This window comes from Ovis aries, chromosome 3 (assembly GCF_016772045.2).
Source record: "Ovis aries strain OAR_USU_Benz2616 breed Rambouillet chromosome 3, ARS-UI_Ramb_v3.0, whole genome shotgun sequence".
In the NCBI taxonomy this organism is placed as follows: domain Eukaryota; kingdom Metazoa; phylum Chordata; class Mammalia; order Artiodactyla; family Bovidae; genus Ovis; species Ovis aries.
Window position 1 is genome coordinate 212,920,664 of NC_056056.1, and position 23,039 is coordinate 212,943,702.

Below are 23,039 nucleotides of genomic sequence, written 5' to 3' on the forward strand. Positions count from 1 at the left end.
TTTGTCTCCATTCCCTGTGGCCACCTGCAGATGACAGCTTGGGGTGGAGAGAAGTTCCGGGTCTCAGCAGAGGGACCCCTGCCCACCAGTTCTGAGGCTGGCAGGTCAGCCCAGGCTGAGCTCCCGCAGGCGGCCACGTTGCTCAGAACTGCCACCGGGGTTTTCTTCAGGAGTATGGGAGGGATCCTTCCAGCCACTGCATTCGACCCTGAATAACATCTATTTTCTCTGATTATAAGTTATACTTGCTAGTTGTTGGAAATGTGGAAAAAACAGAAATATAAAGAAGAAAATAAAAATGGAACCTGGTTGTATAGAATTAACTGCTGTTAATGTATTAGCGTGCAACCTGCCAGGGTTTATTTTTCTAGGCTGGAATTTATATCTCCCCCCACGAAAGAAAAAACGATTCTGTAGTCTACCTTTTCTGTTCAGGGCACCGTGACCACAAGAGAGCTTGCCCTCCCCCAGCCAGTCCCTCCCTGTACCCCTCACTCCCATCACCTGCCAATCAGCCAGGCTGGGGGCCCTGCTGGGGACCCCTGAGGAGGAGACACCGGCCAGCAGTGGTGTTGCAGGGGGAGCCCCATATCAGCATCCGCCACAGTGGCCAGAGGCCTGATCAGTGGACCAGCCAGAGTTTACTCAGCGATTACGGAGTGATTGAATTCTCAGTCGATACAGTTTAGGCTTCAAACAGGTGGGCTCAGGGGCCTCGAGTCCTATGCCTGCTCCACCCATCACACATCAGGAGCCCAGGCTGCCAGGAACACTGCCCCCAACCCCTCCGCATTCTGGGACTTCAGAATTGCTTGCTCTTCCCCAAAGAAGCACAGAAAGGCTTCAGCTTCTGTCACTGCACAGGTGGGGGTGGGGCAGGGGTAGGGGTGGAAGGATGCACGCCCAGCCCACCCAGCTCCCAAGCTCCAGGGTCTCCATATCTTTAGGCCAGGGTGGCAGTGGGCAGCGGCAAGGCCAAGGGGAGATTGTCTGATGTCCTCAGAGTCCAGAGATTCGATTCCAGAGGCCTTTGCAGGGGTTGGGGTCCGGCACCCTGAGCCAGGGCTGTGAAGACTGCCCCCTGCAATGTGCTATCCTGGAGCGGAGCCTGGGTGGGAGTCCTGGGGGTCGAAGACCACTGTCTACTGTGGGTGCAGCAAACTGCACATGGTGCAGAGCAGCGGGCGTGGGGAGGGGCTGCTCATCCTTATGTGAGCTCCTGTCTTCTGAGGGTTCCCAGCTTGTCACAAGAGAGCCCATCTTGGCTGACTTCATCCCTGAGGGTGGCCTCAATGGAGAGGGCAGAGAATTTGGTCCCAGAGCCAGAGACGGTGGTCTTCCACCCCCAGACCCCCTGTCATTTTACCCCTCTGTGCGCTCCGTGCCCCTGAGTCTTCCCTGCCGGAATCCGGGGGCACAAGAGACGGAACAGATGCCGTCTGGGGGGGAGTGGTTCGCTGGGTGGGGGCGGTGCCCCTAACTCCAGTGGGCATCAGGAAAGTTCTGTCCTATGCTGGTGTCTGCCTTCTGCCCTGTGGGACACGGACTTGTGTCTGGAGCAATCTTCCGTGTGCTTCCTGCTCAGGCCTGGCTGTCCTCTAAGATGGTCTCTCCTGTGACCTGGGTAGTCACGGCGGATGCTCAGCCCCGGGGCTGCTTCCCTGGGAGCCAGGCCAGGCTGGGCCACCTCCAGACAGGCTGCTGGATGTTGGAGCTGGTTAGAGAGCCCCTGCTCCCTCTGTGACTCTGTTTTGTGTTCCCCACTCACGAGAGGGAAGGAGAATGCTAGCTGTCCTGTGCTGAGAGTCTGCTGTGTGCAATAGATACAGGTATGATTTAATTCTCATGGAAAGCTTAGAAAATATTGTTGTTCCATGTTACTTATACACGAGGCTCAGAGATGATGAGTGACTGGTCCCTGGACCAGTCGATGGCACAGTTGGGATTTGAACCACGTCCGTTGTGGCTTCTACCACTGGCGTCAGAAGACAAAGGAAGGAAGGGATTCGTTGGTGCAGGAAGTGAAGTGTGGTCCCCTGAAACTTTGTCCACCTGAGTGCCTGGCCTATGGTCCAGGGAGTGAGAAGGTAGGGCCCTTCCCTACCTCCTGCTTCCCCTGACCCTTGAGCAGGAGGTTCGTGCAACCAGGCTGAAGAGGAAAACGTCCAAGGGATACTTTTAGAGGATAAAAGCTCTAAGCTTTATTATTTTTTTCTTTTTTTTTTAAATTTTTTTTAAATTTTATATTTTTACTTTACAATACTGTATTGGTTTTGCCATACATTGACATGAATCCACCACAGGCGTACATGAGTTCCCAACCCTGAAGCCCCCTCCCACCACCCTCCCCATATCATCTCTCTGGGTCATCCCAGTGCACCAGCCCCAAGCATCCTGTATCCTGTATCAAACCTAGACTAGCGATTCGTTTCTTACATGATAGTATACATGTTTCAATGCCATTCTCCCAAATCATGATTTAAGCTTTATTATTTAAAGAAATGAACACAGGAGTTCGCTGGTGGTTAGGGTTCTGAACTTTCACACCATGGCCCAGGGTTTAATCCCTGGTCAAGGAACTGAGATCCCACAAGCTATATGGCATGGCCAAAAAGAAAAGAAAAGAAATAAACATAACTAAGATAACACTTTCAGAACAACAAAATGAAAGCTACCACGAGGACCAGCTTTTATTCATGCAGAGCTTTGTCCAGTTTTAGAAGAAGAAACAAATTTTTGCTCCATTTGCTGCAAACTTCTTTTTTGCATATTATAGAGGTTCTCTTTTCACTTCCAGGAAGGGAAGGCCTAGAGATTTCTCTCACTTCACCACTTCCCATGCTAGTTTTCTCCTCTGAAAGGTCATCTTTACCTATTCATCTATCTTTTAACCCATAACACGACCATGAAAATGACTTATCATTCCAGTAAGTGTTTTTTTTTTAATTTTAGTTCTTTATTTTTTAAATTTTAAAATCTTTAATTCTTACATGCATTCCCAAACATGAACCCCCCTCCCACCTCCCTCCCCATAACATCTTTCTGGGTCATCCCCATGCACCAGCAGTAAGTGTTTCTGATGGATAACAAAAAGGGTTTCAAATCCATTTCATCGGACTCCAAACGAGGAAACGATCTTAATCTATGTAGTGAGAGGAATTGCATCCGATCAGGCGTTCTTAAAGAATTTACTGCCTTTGAGAGGCCGTAAGACAGATTTTTAGAGATTGCATTTGCGGTGATTAAGAAGCAAAGCAAGGGACTTCCCTGGTGGTCCAGCTGCTAAGACTCTGTGCTCCCAAAGCAGGGGGCCCAAGTTCCATCCCTGGTCAGGGGACTAGATCCCACTTGCCGCAACTAAGACCCAGCACAGCCAAATAAGTAAATGTATATATATTTTTAAAAAACAAGGAAGCCAGCTGTTTGTGAAGGATGATGTTTTTCGGTCTGGAACCGAGAGAAGGGTGGGGGGAAGACAGAGAAAGGGGTCTGTGGACGTCAAGGTGGTGGACACGCAGGGTGCAGGCTTTTACTGTCTGCAGACGGGAGATGGAGGAGACCAAAGTGCCTTGCCCTCTGGACTCATGCCGCCTGATGGTGCTGGTGCTGACCTCCCCCAGAATAAGACAAGCCACCCCCTTCTCCAGGCCTCAATGTCCTCAGCTATCACACGCGGGGGTGGGAGCGGGCAGTATGAACACTCTAGTCCCCAAGGCTCCTCCCCTAGAGAGATGCTACCTGAAGGTAAGGCGCTGCCTTGGCTGGAGGAGGCGTCCATATGGAGGGACCAGGAGCATTTACAAAGCAGAACAGATCAGGGTGGTGTGACCCAAACAGGAGACCCCGGGTCAGGGTTGGGAGGTGGAGGGAGCACTTATATCAGAGGAGCCTCAGCAGGCTGATGGTGGGATTTCTCTCTCCATCTCACTTATTGAAAGTGTTAGTCACTCAGTTGTGTCCCACTCTTTGCAACGCCATGGACTGCAGCCCACCAGGCTACTGGAGTGGGTGAAGTGAAGTGAAGTCACTCGGTCGTGTCCGACTCTTTAAGACCCCATGGACTGTAGCCTACCAGTCTCTTCCGTCCATGGGATTTTCCGGGCAAGAGTGCTGGAGTGGATTGCCATTTCCTTCTCCAGGGGATCTTCCTGATCCAGGAATCGAACCCGGGTCTCCCGCACTGCAGGCAGATGCTTTACCGTCTGAGCCACCAGGGAAGCTGGGTAGCCATTCCCTTCTCCAGATGGTCTTCCCAGTGCAGGGATCGAACCCGGGTGTCCCGCACTACAGGTAGACTCTTTACCGTCTGAGTCACCAGGGAAGCCTCATCTCATTTATTGTGAAAATACAAAGGGAGTTTTTAAAGGAGACCTACTGAGAGCACACACAGTTCAGTTCAGTCGCTCAGTCGTGTCCGACTCTGCGACCCCATGAATCGCAGCATGCCAGGCCTCCCTGTCCATCACCAACTCGGTGATGCCATCCAGCCATCTCATGCTCTGTCGTCCCCTTTTCCTCCTGCCCCCAATTCCTCCCAGCATCAGAGTTTTTCCAATGAGTGAACTCTTCGCATGAGGTGGCCAAAGTATTGGAGTGTCAGCTTTAGCATCAGTCCTTCCAATGAACACCCAGGACTGATCTCCTTTAGGATGGACTGGTTGGATCTCCTTGTAGTCCAAGGGACTCTCAAGAGTCTTCTCCAACACCACAGTTCAAAAGCATCAATTCTTCGGTGCTCAGCTTTCTTCACAGTCTGACTCTCACATCCATACATGACCACTGGAAAACCGTAGCCTTGACTAGATGGACCTTTGTTGGCAAAGCAATATCTCTGCTTTTCAATATACTATCTAGGTTGGTCATAACTTTCCTTCCAAGGAATAAACGTCTTTTAATTTCATGGCTGCAGTCACCATCTGCAGTGATTTTGGAGCCCCAAAAAATAAAGTCTGACACTGTTTCCACTGTTTCCCCATCTATTTCCCATGAAGTGATAGGACCAGATGCCATGATCTTCGTTTTCTGAATGTTGAGCTTTAAGCCAACCTTTTCACTCTCTTGTTTCACTTTCATCAAGAGGCTTTTTAGTTCCTCTTCACTTTCTGCCATAAGGGTGGTGTCATCTGCATATCTGAGGTTATTGATATTTCTCCCAGCAATCTTGATTCCAGCTTGTGCTTCTTCCAGCCCAGCGTTTCTCATGATGTACTCTGCATAGAAGTTAAATAAGCAGGGTGACAATATACAGCCTTGATGTACTCCTTTTCCTATTTGGAACCAGTCTGTTGTTCCATGTCCAGTTCTAACTGTGGCTTCCTGACCTGCATATAGGTTTCTCAAGAGGCAGGTCATCTCTTTCAGAATTTTCCACAGTTTATTGTGATCCACACAGTCAAAGGCTTTGGCATAGAGAGCACACACAGAGTTGAGCCACAAGGGAAGTCCCTTAGGGTGGTTAGGAGGATTCAATGACGTCATGTGTGCAAAGGTATCTGGTTTATAGTAGGCACTCAATAAATGCTAGCTTTTTTTTTTTTTTTAGCATGAGGTATGTGCCATAGAGGGCTTCCTTAGTGGCTCAGATGGTAAAGAATCCACCTGCAATGCAGGAGACTCTGGTTTGATTCCTGGATTGGGAAGATACCCTGGAGAAGGGAATGGCTACCCACTCCAGTATTCTGGCCTGGAGAATTCCATGGACAGAGGACTCTGGTGAGCTGTAGTCCATCCATGGTGTCACAAAGAGTCAGACACAACTGAGCAACTAACACACACACACACACACACACACACACACGTGCCGTGGCCCAGAGCTGTCTTTCTTTAAAAAAAAAATAAAAATAAATAAAATTTAAAATTTTATTTGGCCATGCCACAAAGCACGTGGTATCTTAGTTCCCCAAGCAGGGAACAAACCTGTGTCCCCTGTACTGAGAGCTCAGAGTCATTTTCATTGGGAATTCCTGATGCTAGCTGTTATAAAACTGGATTTTTTAAGAGCAGAAAGGGAGAAATCAGCTGAGATCTAGGAGTTCCAGGAGAAGGCTCAGGCATGACTGGGAAATACTTAGAATGGGCCAACTCTTTCAGCAGATGAGGTCCCTGCAGCAGAGACTCTAGTACAGCAAGAGGAAGGAGACACACAACTCTGGGTCTCGCTCTCGGTTGTTGAGCTGTTCCCTTCAGGGAGAGGGCCCAGCTCCTCCTCTGGACGGCAGGCAACTGGCAGGGAGGAGGGGGCCATGTTCAGATGTTTCTACTCCAGCCTGGCCCATGATACATGGAGACTGGAGAGAGAGAGCAAGGGTGAGGGACTCAGAACTGAGAGACCAGCTGGGGGAAGAGATCAAAGGAGCTAAAAGCCCTGATGAATGCCAATCAAGCAGGACCAGCGGGCCCTGAGAGCGGATTTTCTAGATGTCAGGGCAGGAGAGGAAATGATTTAACCGAGCACTGGGCTGTCACAGTGCAGCGAGGCTGTGATTAAGCGTACAGGCATTTTATCAGGGAAATCGCACCAGCTGACAGTCTGGCTTCCTTCTGTCCTAGGAGGAGGAGACACTTTAGCCCCCGCAAGGACAGGTTTGTGGCCTGGGGCTGACCCCTGCCCTGCTTGGAGTGCGGGGCTGGCTTCCCACAGTGGGAGCTCTGGGGCTTCCTCCCAAAGCTTTTGTGTCCTGCTTCCCTTTTCACCCAAACAGCTTTGGAGATGACCCAGGAAATCCACGGGCTTCCCTATAGCTCAGATGGTAAAGAACCTGCCTGCAATGCAGGAGACCTGGGTTCCATCCCTGGGTCAGGAAGATCCCCTGGAGAAGGAAATGGCTACCCACTCCAGTGTTCTTGCCTAGAGAATCCCATGGACAGAGGAGCCTGGCGGGCTACAGTCCATGGGGTCACAGAGTCAGACACAAATGAGCAACTAAACAGAACTACTCAGTGCAGCCGTCAGGTGATGGTGGGGTATGTCAGGACAGACTGCAGGCCATGTTTCTGGAGCATCATCCTCGGGGCAGGGAACTAGCTTCTGGGAGGGGGTTGGGCAGACACAGGAGAAAGCCCGACGTGTGTCCTCGGGCTCAGAGAAGGCCAGGCTTGTGACTGTGTGCAGTGTGTCAGGCAGTGAGCTTGGAGGGTATCCTGAGAGCTTGATTTTGCTACCGGATCCACACCTATTGGGGAGGAAATAAAACACTCAAAAATATTAGGCTTCCAGTGGCAATAAGATCACATCACTGGTGTGGCCCAGCCTGTGAGTCTGTGTGGAAGATATCCTGAGGAAACTTCTAGATGTAGACCTCCTCCCCAGTGGGCACCAGGTGCTGGCATCTCACCATGAGAGGCTATGATGCAGAGACAGTTTCCACGCTGGACTCAGGGGCCCACCCTGAGTGGCACCCTGGGCTTGGTTCTGTGGAGGACATAGGCCCAGAGGGCTGTGATGCCTTCAACAGGAAACCCCTCCAGACAAACCAGCCCTTCCAGACCCTTCTGGAACAGTCGTGCAGCCAAATCCTGGAGTCTCCACTGAGCGGACAGGAGAGGGAGTAACTTACTCTCTTGGGGTCCGTTGGAGGAAGGGCAGCCTCTACAAGTGGACAGCAGGGAAGACCTAGCCGCCCTCCTCCAGGGCCTCCTCCTGCGGGCCCCGGCTTCCAATGTGGATGACGGTGGTCAGGGCGGAGAGGAAGGCAGGGAGGCCTTCACTATGTCCCTGGGTATGGAGGACAGGGGGGCGTGGACGTGAACAGGAAGGTGCAGGGTGTGGGCCCCAGGCCCTGTGGAGGGAAAGGGAGAGGGAGGAAGCTGGCCTCTCCTTCCTTCCTGTTGTCAGAGCCTTTTGCTCAAACTGTCCATCTTATGATGAGCAGTCCAAGGTGCAGGGAAGCCACGTGCCTACGGTTACAGCTAGCGCGGCTGGCAGAGGCAGTCAGACCCTGCTTGGGGCCCAGGGCTCTCCACCACCACGGGCGGCATTTTCCAGCCTGTGCTTGGAATCAGCACAGGGTGAATTTGTTTCAGACGCTGGCCCTCTATTCACTGCAACCCCTCCCCAGCACCATCTGGGACCCTCCCCCACCAAGGACACTTGACTCCCCTTGCTCAGCCTTTATTCTAACCATCGAAGATCACTTTATCGATTCAGGCAAGAGAGAGAAAGGAGTGTTTTAGTAAAGGCTGAAAAATCTTGAGATGTGAGGCGTTTTGTTAGCTTTTGTCTGGAAAATGCCTGGTTTCTTTGTCCCAGAAGGGCTTTCAGAAAGGCTGGCGGAGCCAGGATAATCTAGTGCAATTGGCCAGGCCCTCTGGGGGAACCTTGCCGCCCAAGGAGTCCTCCAGCCTTCAAAACACTTCTGCCTGGGTCTCAGGAACTGCTGCTCTGGCCACTGCTTGGAGGGGAAAGTGGCCCTCCATCCCTCCCTCCCCGCCCTGTCCCCAAACCCCACATCAATACGCCTCAGGCTTCCCCTCATCCCTTTCTCTGCCTTTGTGCCAGGACCACATCCCAAGCCAATCTCTAGCAGACCGGACGAGCATGGGCCTGGTGCTCCCCACCCTGAAGTCCTCCCCGGCCCCCTCACAGGGCTCTTTTATTAACTGATTAATTAATTTTTGGCTGCTCGGTCTTGGTTGCTTCACGCGGCTACCCTCTAGTTGCGGCCCTTGGGCTCTCACTGCAGGAGCTTCGCTTATGGAGCGCAGGGTCTAGGGCTCAGGGGCTTCAGTAGCTGTGATGCATGGGCTTAGCTGCTCCAGGGCACGTGGGATCTTCCTGGACTAGGGATCAAACCCATGTCCCCTGCATTGGCAGGTGGATTCTTATCCACCGTGCCATCAGGGAAGCCTTCACACAGCTCTTCGGCAGCTCCCGGGCCCTGAGCTTCTGGTGGTGGGCAGGGTCTACCTGGGAGCCCGGGGGGGACACCACCGCCGGGACTAGCTCCTGGCAGGGGCTGCACGGCCACCCTCTCTACCCCCTCATCCTTCTCAGGGGTGCATTTTCCCAGCACACCAATATAGGAGGTCAACCTCATCTTCATCACTCTCCTGGAAAGGAGATATTCATACCCCCATTTTGCAAATGAGAAAACTGAGGTGCAGAATAAATATATTTTGCTTGAAATCAGTGAGTCAGAGGAACAGGGGCTCCCTCCACTCAAGCCTTCTGACCCGTGAGCGAGGACCCATCAGTGTTGAGGGAACAGTGGCCGGCGTCTGAAAGCCCGGTGGCGTGTGAACCCTGACATTTTCTTTCTGTGTGACCAGAGCTGAGCTGCCTACAGCTCTTGGCACCAGCCCTCAGTGCTTGGCACAGTCCTCAGCACATGGATGAAACCCATGACCATCCCCCCCAGAATAGTGCTTTCAGCTTGATCCACGGAGTCTGTAAAGCCTATGAGTGTGGAGGTAGGACTCGGCACGTATGAAAGCATGCCCGTTTTCTGGGAAGAGAGCCCAGAGTCTTTATCAAAGGTGTCTGGAGCCCAGAAAAGTTTTACAGGCCTGGGAGCAGGGAGACCAGGGTAATTGTGGCTGACAAGAAAAAGGGAGGAAAAAGAGAAGCTGGGTGCCCATTGCCGGTTGGGTGCTCATCATTCATTGGTGTCTCTGGGAAACAGACTCTGAGTCTAGTGTGCTGGATGCTGACTAGAGGATGCTTAGGGTCAACATACCTGGGGGGAGGGCAGGAGCATAGCGCGGGGCAGGGAGAGGTTAACCTGTAACAGATGTCCACTAGGAGCCTGGGCTAATCCCATAGCGAGCTCTGCAGGGAGCATGACCTTTCAGATCCAGACTGGATCACATGGCTGAACCTTTATAACCACTGTCGGCCACTGGATGTAGACTGCCCTGGGGAAAACATGACTTTGGGCCCAGGAGCTCACTGCAGCTCAGATAGTCCCAGAAGGAGCTGGGGGAGCTGACAGCTGAAGGCAAGCTTCAATAGCAGCCCCAGGGCTGGACAGGAAATCAGTCCTTGAAGAAGGGTCTGGGGCTGTGTCACCAACCTCACCACAGTATCTCTGCTCTTGGGAAAGGGTGAGAGATTAAATGCTATCCATTCACCCATCCATTTACCTCCATCCATCCATCCATCCACCCATCCACCCCTCCATCCCTCTATCCATTTAACATTTCCTAAACATGTCTTATAAGCCAGCATAGGTGATAAGCACCTATGATAAAAAGCTGTACATGGCACTGTCTGGTGGAGGAGAGAGACCCATCAGTGAATCAGGCACAGAGTGGTCAGTTATGAAATAGAGGCAAGTGCCAAGAACCACTGGAGCACATTGCAGGGCAGACTCTTCCTGGAAAAATGAATGAGTTCTGAAAGAGTTGTCAAGGCAGAGAAAGAATAAGGCATTTTAGGCAGGAGGAAATGATGGTACAGGCATGGTGGTCTGAGGGGGTGCAGCAGATTTGAGGAAAGTTTCCAGGTGGCTTAGATGGTAAAGAATCTGCCTGCAATGCAGGAGACTTGGGTTATCCCTGGGTTGAGAAGATCTGCTGGAGAAGGGAATGGCTACCCACTCTAGTATTCTTGCCTGGAGAATCTCATAGACAGAGGAGCCTGGCAGGCTATAGTTCACAGGGTTGCGAAGAGTCAGACTAACACTGAGCGACTAACACTCAGCAGATAGAGTGGCCAGGTCACTCCCGGAGATGAGTCTGGGCAAGGAGATTCGGGTGAAATCACGAACTCCCTTGAACTATATCTGGCAGTACCAGAAACTCACTGCTGGGTTTTGAGCATCTGCACTTTAGGAAGTCAACTCTGATAGCTGAGATGATGGACAGTTGGGTGGTTGCTGGAACCTCGAGGAATCCAAGATATGCCAGGACCAGGCATGCGCAGTGGGCACCTAGAAGCCCTCTAAGCACAAGCCAGCGCCCCACATGAGTGACCTTTCCCTGATGCAGTGCAGAGCTTCAACACATAGATCATTCTGGTCCTCTGGGCATGGAGTGTTCCTCCAAGCAGCTGCTTGGTCCCCCAAGTTCTCAAAGACGTTCACATCCCATACTCAAATCTTATGATCTCCTGTGTGGAAAAACCTCCATGGGTGGCCTTGGCCCCTGGATGCGTATAAGCCTAATGTCATGCGTCTTGAAAACCTGGGGTGAAGAAGCCTTGGGCATCATCATCAAGGACAGTCCAGAGTCCAGGATGAGAGCGCATTCTGCCCCCTGGAGGCAGGTTGTGCTAGAGAGGAAAATGACCCTGGGGCTTTTCTATGTGACCCTGGGGCTTCCCTAGTAGCTCAGTTGGTAAAGAATCCGCCTGCAATGCAGGAGACCCTGGTTTGATTCCTGGGTGGGGAAGATCCCCTGGAGGAGAGCATGGCAACTCACTCCAGGATTCTTGCCTGGAGAAATCCCATGGAGAGCGGAGCCTGGCGGGCTACAGTCCTTGGGGTTGCAAAGAGTCTGACATGACTGAGCGGCAGAGCACAGCATAGCACGTGTGACCATTCTGGAAGAATGGGCGTGGTCTATCTCAAGAAAAGGTAGACCTTACAAAGAACTTCCTGGTGATACCAGTGAAAAAACCCAGTACTTAGCGCTCATCCAACTATACAGCTTGATTAGTGGCCACAGGAAAAATGACGAAGCAAAGAGTTATGCAGAGGCAGGGAGTCAGGCTCCTGGTTGCTAGGGCGGCCAGTGAACTTTTCTTTATCTGCGTTTGAGGGCGGGGATGGGGTGCAGGGGAGTGCTGGGAGGACTTGAATGAAGACAGACTTTTCACCCTTGGTTATTTTAGCACTAGGAGGCTTCAAAGTTAGGCGGAAGCAAAAGGAAGCAGTCCCTCTGGCACGATTTGGGGCATCTTACGTGGGACAAAGCCTTGGAAGAAATCAATCCCAAGGTTGCCTGGCCCTCCAACCAGAGCCAGCCCACCTCCCTGGGCCCCCACTCCTCATCTGTGAAAAAAGGAGATGAGAAAGATGGGCTAGATAACCTTAGGGTACCTGTCTACTGCAGAGGCTGTGTCAGGGGTCTTGGGTTCTCTTCAATTCATCCTTCAGGTTTCTGCAGAGCCCTCATTGTTTGCTCAGCACCAACTGGGGGGAAGGGGATCAAACAGAATACAAGCCTCAGGCTTGTGGGAAATGGGGGGCGGGGTTGAGAGATAGGGAAAGAGAAGCTAACGTTTCTGGAGCACTCAGTCTGTGCCAGGTGCTGCACGGACCCCTCAACGTGCTGACTCCTTCCCACTTCCCAGGGACCCTGTAGGGCAGGTACCAGGGCCTCCCATGTACTGATGGGGAAACCAAGGCTCAGAGAAAAAGCAACTTGACCAAAGCCGCAAGGGAGGGGGCTGCACTGGAGCCCTCACCGTGAGCTGAGATGCTCCTCTGTGAGGCAGGTGGTGACCCTCTGGGGTTCTCGCAGATGGAGCCTGGAAGCTGGAACCACCAGGAAGGCTTCATGCTGGAGAGGGCTCTCCATGCACGGGGCCTGGGGGAGGGGCAGAACTCGGAGGCTGGCCGGGGAGAGGAGCAGCCTGAGTGTCGTCTCAGATGGTGGCATGTGGGCAGCAGCTGTGGCTCCTGTCCATGGTTCCACCGGAGAGAGAGGGGCTGGGGAGGGGCAGCGAATTCATCTAGAAGCATCACTCCTCCCCCAGCCTCATGTCTGCCATCTAAAAGACGAAGGTGGTTCAGCGGGGGTCAGCTTCCTCTCAGCTACTTAAGCCACTGGCCGGAAAGCAGACCACTGATAACTATGGTAGTTAACACACACTGAGCAGGCAGCAGGAGCCAGACCCTGCCTTAAGAACTCTCTAACTCACTTACGCCTTCCAACATCCCAGTGAGGTAGGTTCCATTATTATTCCCATTTTATACCTGATGCTAAGAGCAGACTCATTGGAAAAGGCCTCGATGCTGGGAAAGATGGAAGGCAAGAGAAGGGGACGACAGAGGGTAAGATGGTTGGATGGCATCACCGACTCAATGGACTTGTGTTTGAGTAAGCTCCGGGAGATAGTGGAGGACAGGGAAGCCGGGCGGGCTGCAGTCCATGGGGTCACAAAGAGTGGGACACGACTGGGTGACTAAACAACATTTTATAGATGGGGAAACAGGAAGTGAGGTTAAGTAACCCGCTTAGCTGTTAAGTAACAGCTAATAAGAGACAGGACCCAGATCGGAACCGGGTAGCCTACCCTTGGGCTTCCCTGGTGGCTCAGACGGTAAAGAATCTGCCTGCAATGCGGGAGACCTGGGTTCAATCCCTGGGTTGGGAAGATCCCCTGGAGGAGGGCATGGCAACCCACTCCAGTCTTCTTGCCTGGAGAATCCCCAAGGACAGAGGAGCCTGGCCAGTACCGTCTGTGGGTCACAAAGAGTCGGACATGACTGAGCGACTAAGCACAACACAGCACACATATTGCGTCTAAGCAAGTTCCCGAGCCCCTCTCTCTGCCCCTCGGGGACCCTTCCCAAGCCCAGGCTCTCCTCCTGGCCTGGAGTTCTTGCACACCCAGAGAGCCCCACCCTAATGAAGACTGCCGGAGGCCCCCACCAGCCCCTCCACAGGCCCACAGCTGCCCGAGGGCCCCAGCCCCCCTCCCCTTACCCACATGCACTCCGCCCCCTCCCCCCAACCGAGCACCGTTGCCTTTCGTTCACAGTGACGGCGCCTGCGCCCAGGCCGGTGGGGGCACGGAGGACTCCGTGGCGGCGGCGGCGGTGGCCGGCAGACCCAGTGCCCATGCCCCGAAGGCTCAAGCCCAGCAGCTGCAGGAGGAGGAGGAGCGGCCGGGGGCGGGGGGCGCCTCCCCGCGGGCCGGCCCCCACCGCGCGGCCTCCCCTGGCCGGCAGCAGCCTGCCCTGGCGACGGCGCTCTGCTCCCGCGCCCCTGCCGCCTCCGATTACGAAATCTCCCTTGACCTAAAGAATAAACAGGTACCCAGGGCCTCCGAGGCGGGGCGGGAAGGGTGGTGAAGGGCCCTGACTTGGGCGCTGTCCAGGGTCCCAGGGATGTCCCTGTCTGGGCCGCCTGTGCTGCAGGCCCACCTCTTGGCCGCTAGTTCTCCCAGCTGAAAGGGGTAACTGCCCCTCCCTACAGCCAGCTCTTCTTGCAACCAGCCTTGCCAGCGGCAGGGGTCACCCGTGCAGTGCCTAGCCCACAGGCAGTGTGTCCAGGGCTCTGCCCCTCTTACCACTGCAGGAAGCCCAGTGGCCCACACACTTCCAGGCAGGTGAAGCCCCCACCCCCAACCCTGCTCCAAAGAGACGCCCAGCCTACCTGCCCACTCAAGGGGCGAGCTCCTTGCTCAGGCACACACAGGCTCAAATGAGGTTTGAAGACAGTGGTGTCCTCCATGTAGACTAAAGATTCCCGGGATTAGCCCAGAGGGGTTCTGGGACTCCATCTTCCATTCTGTGAAGCAGCAAGAAAAATAGTCAGTCATGGGGTTCCCATTGACACCCCCCAAATGACAATGGCACAGTTGTTTTGGTGGAAAATTAAGAGGACTGAAAGGAAATGTGTGTGTGTGTGTGTGTGTGTGTGTGTGTGTGTGTGTGTGCGTGTGTGAAAACGCTTAGACACAGACTTTATGACAGCATTTTTGAGGAAGAGCATTGAGCTTGGAGCCACACGTGTGGGATTCACTGTGTGTTCTTGTTCCAGTTCCTCTGTGACTTTGGGAGACACCAGTTAAGCACTCTGGGTGTTGGTTTCCTCATCAGCAAAACTGGGAATTATACCTTGAATCATCACTGACGTCCCTTCTAGCTCTAAAATGTGTAGGTTCTAAAGAACCATTCCTTAACCTGATGGACAGTTTTGGAAGCGAAGCTAGTAGAGAAGTCACTAAGACTGGGTTGAGCCCAGTTGAGCCCAGCCAGACACATTCCTTCCTTTGAGCATGGATGCCAAGCTGTTACCCTGGGTCAGGGACCAGCTGCCCATGATGCACCACAGGGCTTTTAGTAAGGTATTTACAAAATCTCCTGTGATATCTATGTGGATGGGATAGGAAGTGGGTTAGTTGACAATATAGTCAGGTGGGTGTTCTCAAATGGAATTATAAAAAACAATGTTTTGTTTTTTTTTTATCAGCACCAATTCCAAGGTGATTGAGTAGGCACTGTCCTTGTTCCTGCCCTATTCAACCATTCTGAAAAGGGACTGATGCAAAGCCTAAAGGGGACAGCTAATACCTTGATAACAGAATCCCAGATTAGGACAGAAATGTGGTTAAACGGAAAATGTAAAGTGAAAGAGGGAAAAATCTCAAGTTCTGTTCTTAGCTTAGAAAATTCCACAGCACTGTTACAAAACGAGCAAGCTTGGTCCTGGGCAAGAGGCCTTAGGGCTTGAGTTGACTTCAAGCTCAAGATAAATCAACAGCCAGTGAAGCCGCTGCCAGAGAAGTGGGACCAGAGGCCTTCACAGACATGTAGATAAAACCCCCAGTGAGAGGAGCCTGGCGTGCTGCAGTCCATGTGGTCACTGAGAGTCAGACATGACCGAGCAACTGAACAGCAACAGAAAGGAGGCAGCTGCCTGGAGCTGCACTGGGTACCGGCCAGGCTGTCTGGTTCTAGGGGCTTCTTTTAAGAGGCAACAAGAGAACCCTGAGGTGCTGAGGTTCTTCCAAAAAAGAAAACAAATTGGCTGGGGTCATATGATGGAGAAAGACATGGCAACTCACTCCAGGATTCTTGCCTGGAGAATCCGAAGGACAGAGGACCTGGGGGCTACAGTCCATGGGGCTACAGTCACAAAGAGTCGGACATGACTGAAGTGACTTAGCACACACCCATCCACAGGGTTACATGGGGAAATTGTAGACATGAAGACTAGTTTTAAACATGGAAGAGCTGAATGTGAATTAGCTGGATCAGATTATTTTCTATCATTCCAGGTAAAAATAGTGGTACTTGTCTGGCAGTCCAGCCTTTAAGTCTCCCTGCTTCCAATGTAGGGGGCATGGGTTTGATCCCTGGGGAACAGTGATCCCACATGCCGGGACCAAAAAATAAAATATTTTCTAAAAAACAAAATAAAAATAGTGGTACTAGTGCATTAAACTTAAAGGAGAGGAAGGTTTTATTTTCTTTTTTTATTGCTTTTTTTTTTTTTTTTAGCTTAACTAACAATAAGAGCTGCTAAAAATATAGCAGGTCCTGCTTCTGGGGTAGGGAATGCCCAAGCAGGGCCCGGGAGGCAGCCTGTCTGGGGAGGCACAGTATGATGGGGTGGTCAGCTGGCCAGATGAGAGTGTCCTCTCCGTTCCCTGAGGACAGAGACCATCTCCTGTTCATCTGTGCACTCATCGCCCGGCATCCAGCAGAGGGTCTTGGACAGAGTAAGAGCTCATCGAGTGAATATATTTTAAATAACTCTGATGAGCAAAGCAATGAGGAAGTGGGATACCCAAAAGAAAAAAAACATGGTCCGTCCCTGCTCCCTGAAGAGATTACCATTCAGTTGAAGGAGTGGCCTGTTAGTAACACCAAAAGAAACGTGCCTTGGCCTGGGCAGGGAATTAGTTTAATTCTCACTGACTAGGGACTATGGAGAGTGGTGTGGGGTTCTAACAGGCACCGTGGACCTTTTTCACATGGGTGTAGTTCTAGTAGATGGGCTTGCATGTCAGGAGGGCAGAAGTGGGGCAGGAAAGACGAGGGCTGGTAGGGGTGCAGCCGGGTCCTCCTGTCCTGGGGAATGGCCCCCCTCCTCTGGCCCAGCGAACCCTCCAGGCCCAGCACAGGCTAGGGGTGGGAGTGTTAGTCGCTCAGTTGCGTCTGGCTATTTGCAACCCCATGGACTGTAGCCTGCCCGGCTCCTCTGTCCATGGGATTCTCCAGGCAAGAACACTGGCAAAAAGTGATCGAGGAGTTGGGGCAGAGTGACTGAAAACACGGCGCATGTTTACAAAAGATGGAACGCCACAGCTCTCTCTTGTGCAGATGAACTGCGTGACCTTAGACAGGTTCCTTCCCTTCTCTGGGCCTTGGTTGCCACCTATAGCCCTTTGCCTCAGTTGCTAGCATTTCTATGCCCTGCCCCCCGCTCCTGCACTGGTCCACACTCACTCCTTCTCTTGCTTCAGGACTTCCCTGTGCCTTCCCTCTCCACCACAGCTCTCCCAAGGCTATGGTGGAGGCCCCTTCTCAGTGTCCCCAAGGCACTCTGGTGCTCCCTGACATGGCCCTCCAGCCCTGGATCACCAGTCCTGTTTGCTTGGCTTCTACCTGAAGGCAGGGCCAAGATGTCCATCACTATATCCCTGATGCCCACACAGCACCTGGGGTGAGAAGATGCTCAAAAGGTGAAGAGAGGGAGGTAACAGCTCAGTGACCTGAAGGGGATGGAGAGGGGCATGAAGCCTGGGTCAGGGCCTGACTCCATCTCAGGTTTTTTTGAGATCTGGGATTTAGTATTCTGCTCCTGTGGTCCTCACGAGTCACTCACATCCTGTAGTTTTGGGGCTGGAAGGGATCCTGGACAGTGCTTATTCTCCCAGTTCACCAATCTGCCTGGCCTGCTCCATCAGCCAGTCCAGAATTCCAGGCGAGAGGGCCTGGCTGGGGCGCTGCTGCTGACAAGGGGCACTGTAGTGTCCCCCAGGCCTGTGGGTTTGGGGAAGGGGAACACACATGGGGCGGGGGCTGGAGTGGTGCAGACTTTGGCTCCAAGCCCAGATCTAGAAGACAGCCTGCACTGCATTCCCCTGGTTGAGTTTAGTTCAGGGTGCCAACGTTGATGAAGCCCCAGTCACAGGTCAGGATGGCGGTGGCCACAGAGAATGATGTCCTGCCTATGGGGGCGGGGGGCCGGGGGTGGGTAGCAGGCATGAGGCTGGGATGAGGGGAAGCCAGCTATATGACATGATGGGAACAAAAGGTGATGATTTCAGGACTGAATTCAGAGGCCATCAGGAGCAGTGGCTCCGGGCCAGGCTCTGGGCTGAGGCCACCAGTGGAGGGGACAGTGAGGACACATCAGGGCCTCCAGGAGTTTCTGCTCCAGGAGGGGTCTGGGGGAGGGAGGGAGGAGCCTGAGTTAGACGGGCACCACCCAGATTAGCGGGGAAACTGAGTGTCAGAGAAGCAGGAGGCAGCCTTCTCCAGGGACTCAGGGCAGGGAGACCCGTTCTGGTTGGGGGACTGGGAGGCTTCCTGGGGGAGGGACACCGAAAGAAAGGGAGGACGTTTTTGCCTGGAGGAGAGGGTGAGGTGGGAGCTGAGGGTGGAGAGGGGGTGACAGTGTGGGAAGGGGTGTGGGGGGTTGGGGGTTGAGGGAGCTGTGGAGGTGGGGAGGCTGAGCAAGTGCTGGGGCAGGAAAGCCCGGTATGTGGGGGTGCAGGCAGGGGCAGGAGGTGGGGCTGGCATGTGAGCAGCGGACCTCCTGAAGTAGGAGGGGCCGGGGTGGGCAGGGCCAGGCTGCTGAGCCCCAGACCTGCTAGGACAGGGTGTTTATATTTATTTAGGGCAAGGATCTCCAGCGACTGAAAGACCTGTGTTTACCCTGCTCTCTGGGTACACTGCTCAGGGGGATGTAACGCAAGGTGGATGGTGCTGGAGGAGGAAGCAGGGAAGCAACCGGGCACCGCCAGAGTGTCCAAGGGGGGCGTCCGGGGCGCCCCACGTGGTGACAGTCTGGTGGAAAGCTCAGAGTGATGGCAGAAGGTATGGAGGGGCTGCGCTATAGGACTTTGCGCTTGACAGACACACAGGATAAGGCAAAGGAGGACCCAGGGGCAAATGCCAGGCCCCCAGACTGGACAGCCTTGGAGCTGGGGTGCTGTGATGTGACTAAGGGTATCACTGAGAGCCGGTTCCTTTCGGGGAAAGGGAGCAATGGACGGTTGGAAATGTAGGTCTTGAGTTGAGTCTAGGCATGGAGATTTGAAAGTCACAGAATCAACGCTTCACCATCAAATTGCCACCACTTACTGAGCTTTGACCTACTGTGTGTCAAGTACCATATGAAATAAGAATTCTCACCACAGAATGAAGTCACAGAGTCAGCAGGATTATCTCCATTTAACAGACAAGAAGACAGATTCAGAGATGTTAAGAAACGTGTCCAAGGTCAGCCAGCAGGGAAGAGGTGGGTCTGGGCTGGGTGTTTCCCCATGGGCTTGCTGTTCACCTATCACAGTGCAGTGAAGTTACGATGGAAGAAGACAACGTTCTCAAACAAGAGGTGATAGGATATTAGCCCCAGAGACATCTATATAGAGTTGCCATGGGGGCTCTGCCCAAGACAGTTCCCTCTTCATTAGCTGTTAATTATCAGCTACCAGGGCTGCTCCAAAGACTTCCCACATGGAAGTCAGGAAGATGTCCAGCATAGGAAAATCATGAAGATGTGCCTGGAGAATGGAAGAGGGCACGCATATGACTCATCACTAGCATGGTTAGGGACCCTGTGGTCAGAATACAGGATCTGGGAGCTATAGGGAGACAGGAAAATCAAGATAGACTGGGTCAGGAAGGCTGAGGACAGAGTTTCAAGGGATAAAGTATCAAAGCTGCAGAAAAATTGGGGAGCGAGGGAGTTGAGGATGGGATTTAGTGATTAAAGTTCACTTTGAGGTGATCCTTTGGAGAGTCAGAAGTCTGGTGGGAGCAAGAGGCAGCTGCAAGGAGCCGGGGCACACGGGGCTGGCCAGAGGTTTGGCATTCGCTTGCATATTGAGGCACAGGAGGTAGGGGAGTCTGCCTGTAGGTTTGTAGAAAATAGAGAGTGGGCTAGTGCCCCAGAACGAGGGAGTCAAGCAGGGTCATGATCCAGTCTGGGTGACTTAGGAGGGTCTGTAGGCTGGTGGAAAGGGCCCAAAGCTAGGCTGGAGGCTGGAAATGCAAGTAGAAGGGACTAGCGGATGAAGAAAGCTTACAAAGAAGGCAAGAGATGGTGAGATTAGGAAGCAGGTTGAAGGGTTCCATGTACTGGGGGATGGAATTTGGCCTTTCTGTCCGTACCCTACCTCTCTGTGATCCTGGGGGACGTTGGAGGGCTAATGGTCTTGCCTTGAGCTGTCGATCCCAGCCACCAGTCCTGATTGTTAGTTCAGGAATGTCACTCCGTAAGTGGAGTGTATGGCGCGTGACTAGCAACAGGACACAGTTTCAGAGCCCAGGAATACTTTCCCACTTCCTAAGCTTCCCTAAAAACTGATGGAACCACCACAGTGCTACCATTTTGCCCATCCCCTTCATCCAGTCTTTGTCTGTTGTTTAAATGCAAAAAAAAAAAAAAAAATGTCCAGGAAGAACCACTGCTAACCCCTCTTGGTCATTCACACCTCAAAGAGAATGTTCTTCTAGTCCTTTCCCCAGAGAGATTTTTGATAAGGGAGAAAAAGTGAGTGCTTAGCCGCCCAAGGAGAGACAAGATCACGGAGTGGGGAGAGAGCTGAGGTGAGAGGAGGAAGGCAGACTGGCCGGTGCCTGAAGTTTTCCTGGGTTCAGAACCACCAGATGAGGCAGCATCCCCTACCCCACCTCCCCATCAGCCCCACCAAGCCCTGCCCCGATCGGAACAGCTCCCATTGTTGGGAACCGAGGTGAGCTGAATTGAAGAACGTGGTAGCTGGAGGATCTCCCACTGTTGAAATATCCCTCCATCACCCATCTGTCTTTTTACTAAATTCACATTTACTGAGCTCTATCATGTGCCAGCCCTTGGGCTCGGTACTGGGAACACAGAGATACTCAAACCCCAATCCCAACGCTTATGCAGCTCCCAGAAACAGGAAACGACCCCAATCTGTGACATGAATACTGAGAAAGAAAGCAGGTGAACAGGAGTAGCAGCAATGTTTTCTTACCCTTTCTATTTAATCTTCATTTTTCTATTATTTAAAATATACACAAAAGTAGAAAGAATAGTATAATAAACTCCCATTTAACCATCACCCAGTTTCAATTAATATTGTTTCATGTAACCCTTCTGCTTTTTTTGATGAAATATTTTAATACAAATTCAAGATACCACGCATTTCAGAGATAAATACTTCCATATGTGAATATATGGAAATAATCACCTACTACTATTGCCCCCCCACCCTTGCATGGGTATCCCCAACCCCAGAATCCAATCCTACACCCCACAGCTTTAGGAGTCTTGGCAGCATTTGAGGCCACCGCACAGTTTTCAGACTCTGGCCCCTCAGTGCCGGCCTAGTTGTGCCCTCCCAGGCCCCCGCCAAGGGTCAGCCAGGTCACGCCCTGCCCTGGTCTCCGAAAGCGCTGTCCCATCCTTTCCCTAACCGCGCTCCCACGCCTCTCCTCACTGCAGATTGAAATGCTAGAACACAAGTACGGGGGCCACCTGGTGTCCCGGCGCGCCGCTTGCACCATCCAAACCGCCTTCCGCCAGTACCAGCTCAGCAAGAACTTTGAGAAGATCCGCAACTCTCTGCTGGAGAGCCGCCTGCCCCGGCGCATCTCCCTGCGCAAGGCGCGCGCGCCCACGGCGGAGAGCCTGGCGGCCGAGAGGGCGCTCCTGGAGGGCTGCGGCCTCGCGGGGCTGCCGCTGGTGCGCTCGCCCTCCCTGCCGCCCACCTTTGCGGGCACGCTCACCGAGCTGGAGGACTCCTTCACCGAGCAGGTGCAATCCCTGGCCAAGTCCATCGACGACGCCCTCAGCACCTGGAGCCTCAAGACCATGTGCTCCCTGCAGGAGAGCGGCGCTTACCAGATCCACCGGGCCCTGCACGCGGGCGCGGGACCACCGAGCCTGGAGGGCGAGGCGCGGGAGTCCGAGGGCGCCTCCCTGGGGGCCGGGGCCGAGCCCACTGAGCCCCCCAGTCCGCCCCAGGGCCATGGCAGCACCCTCATGATGGCCTTCCGGGACGTCACAGTGCAGATCGCCAGCCAGAACATCTCTGTCTCCTCCTCCACGGCCCTGTCGGTGGCCAACTGCCTGGGCGCGCAGATGGCCCCGGTCCCCACAGATTCCGCGGTGGTTAAGGCCGAGGAGGGCGAGGCCAGAGCACAGGAGGCCCCCGAGGGCCCCGAGGCCCCCAGTGCCAGCCAGGGGGCCGCGCCCGCTGAGGACCCGAGCGCAGAGGGGGAGGCCGGCGGGGCCCTGCGCGCCAGCTCGCCGGTGGCCGCGGGGCCTGTGATGGAGGAGGAGGAGGAAGAGGAGACCGAGGAGGCGGCAAAAGGGACCGAGGCCGAACTTGAGGTCGGGGACAACTCGGAGCAGCTGAGCAGCAGCAGCACGTCCACCAAATCAGCCAAGTCGGGCTCCGAAGCGTCGGCCTCTGCCTCCAAGGAAGCCCTGCAGGCCATGATCCTGAGCTTGCCACGCTACCACTGCGAGAACCCAGCGAGCTGCAAATCACCCACGCTGTCCACCGACACCCTGCGTAAGCGGCTGTACCGCATTGGCCTCAACCTCTTCAACATGTAAGTCGGGGTGGGGGGGTGGGAAAGGGGGCACCTGAGCTTACCCATGAGCGAGGTTCCTGGGAATGGACCGCATGGACACAGGGGCCTCCCCTGGGGCCTGGGGGCCACACCTGCTCCTTGAGATACTGTGGGGGACACACACTTTATTTTTAATTGGTATGAATTTACTTTAAGGACTAGGGCTAAAACACCTCAAACCTATGCTTTAACCACTAGTACTGCCGGAAGAAGCAAGGCTTTGAAAAGTGAGATATTTACAAGAAAATGCAGCATTAGGTAAATATGTAAGGATGGAGCAGGAATCCCTCAGGTGGGACATGAAGTTGGGGAAACGGGGAACATGAGCCCCATGGGGTTGATGATGGGAGAAGAAAAGCAGTGATGAAAAGAGGAAAGGTCAGGGGAGCAGAGACCTAGCGCAAGGAACAGGAGAGGGGCCGGGGGATGGGGGACAGGCGGGGAGGATGATGTAAGTGGAAGTGGAGCAGAAGAGAGCAGGGGTGTGGACACAGAGATATGAATGGCCGCTGTAGCTCAGAGCCTCCAGCCAGACTTTCCTCGCTACCAAGAGGTATACAGCTGGTGGCAAGCAGGGGAAACACACATACCCTTCCTAGGGAGATTTCAAGTACACCTACTCATCTC

The 23,039-nt window shown here is 53.4% G+C and overlaps 1 protein-coding gene across 10 annotated transcripts in view; it reads left to right on the plus strand.

Moving 5' to 3' along the window:
• The window catches only part of IQSEC3 (IQ motif and Sec7 domain ArfGEF 3), an 88,426-nt gene that overhangs the window by 33,145 nt on the left and 32,242 nt on the right, over positions 1-23,039 (plus strand). For all 10 annotated transcript variants that reach the window (XM_042247660.2, XM_042247661.2, XM_027968015.3 and 7 more), the window contains exons 3-4: positions 13,646-13,919; positions 21,277-22,391. In XM_042247660.2, the coding sequence (XP_042103594.1) occupies positions 13,646-13,919; positions 21,277-22,391 (1,389 nt within the window). The remainder of the gene's footprint in view (positions 1-13,645; positions 13,920-21,276; positions 22,392-23,039) is intronic.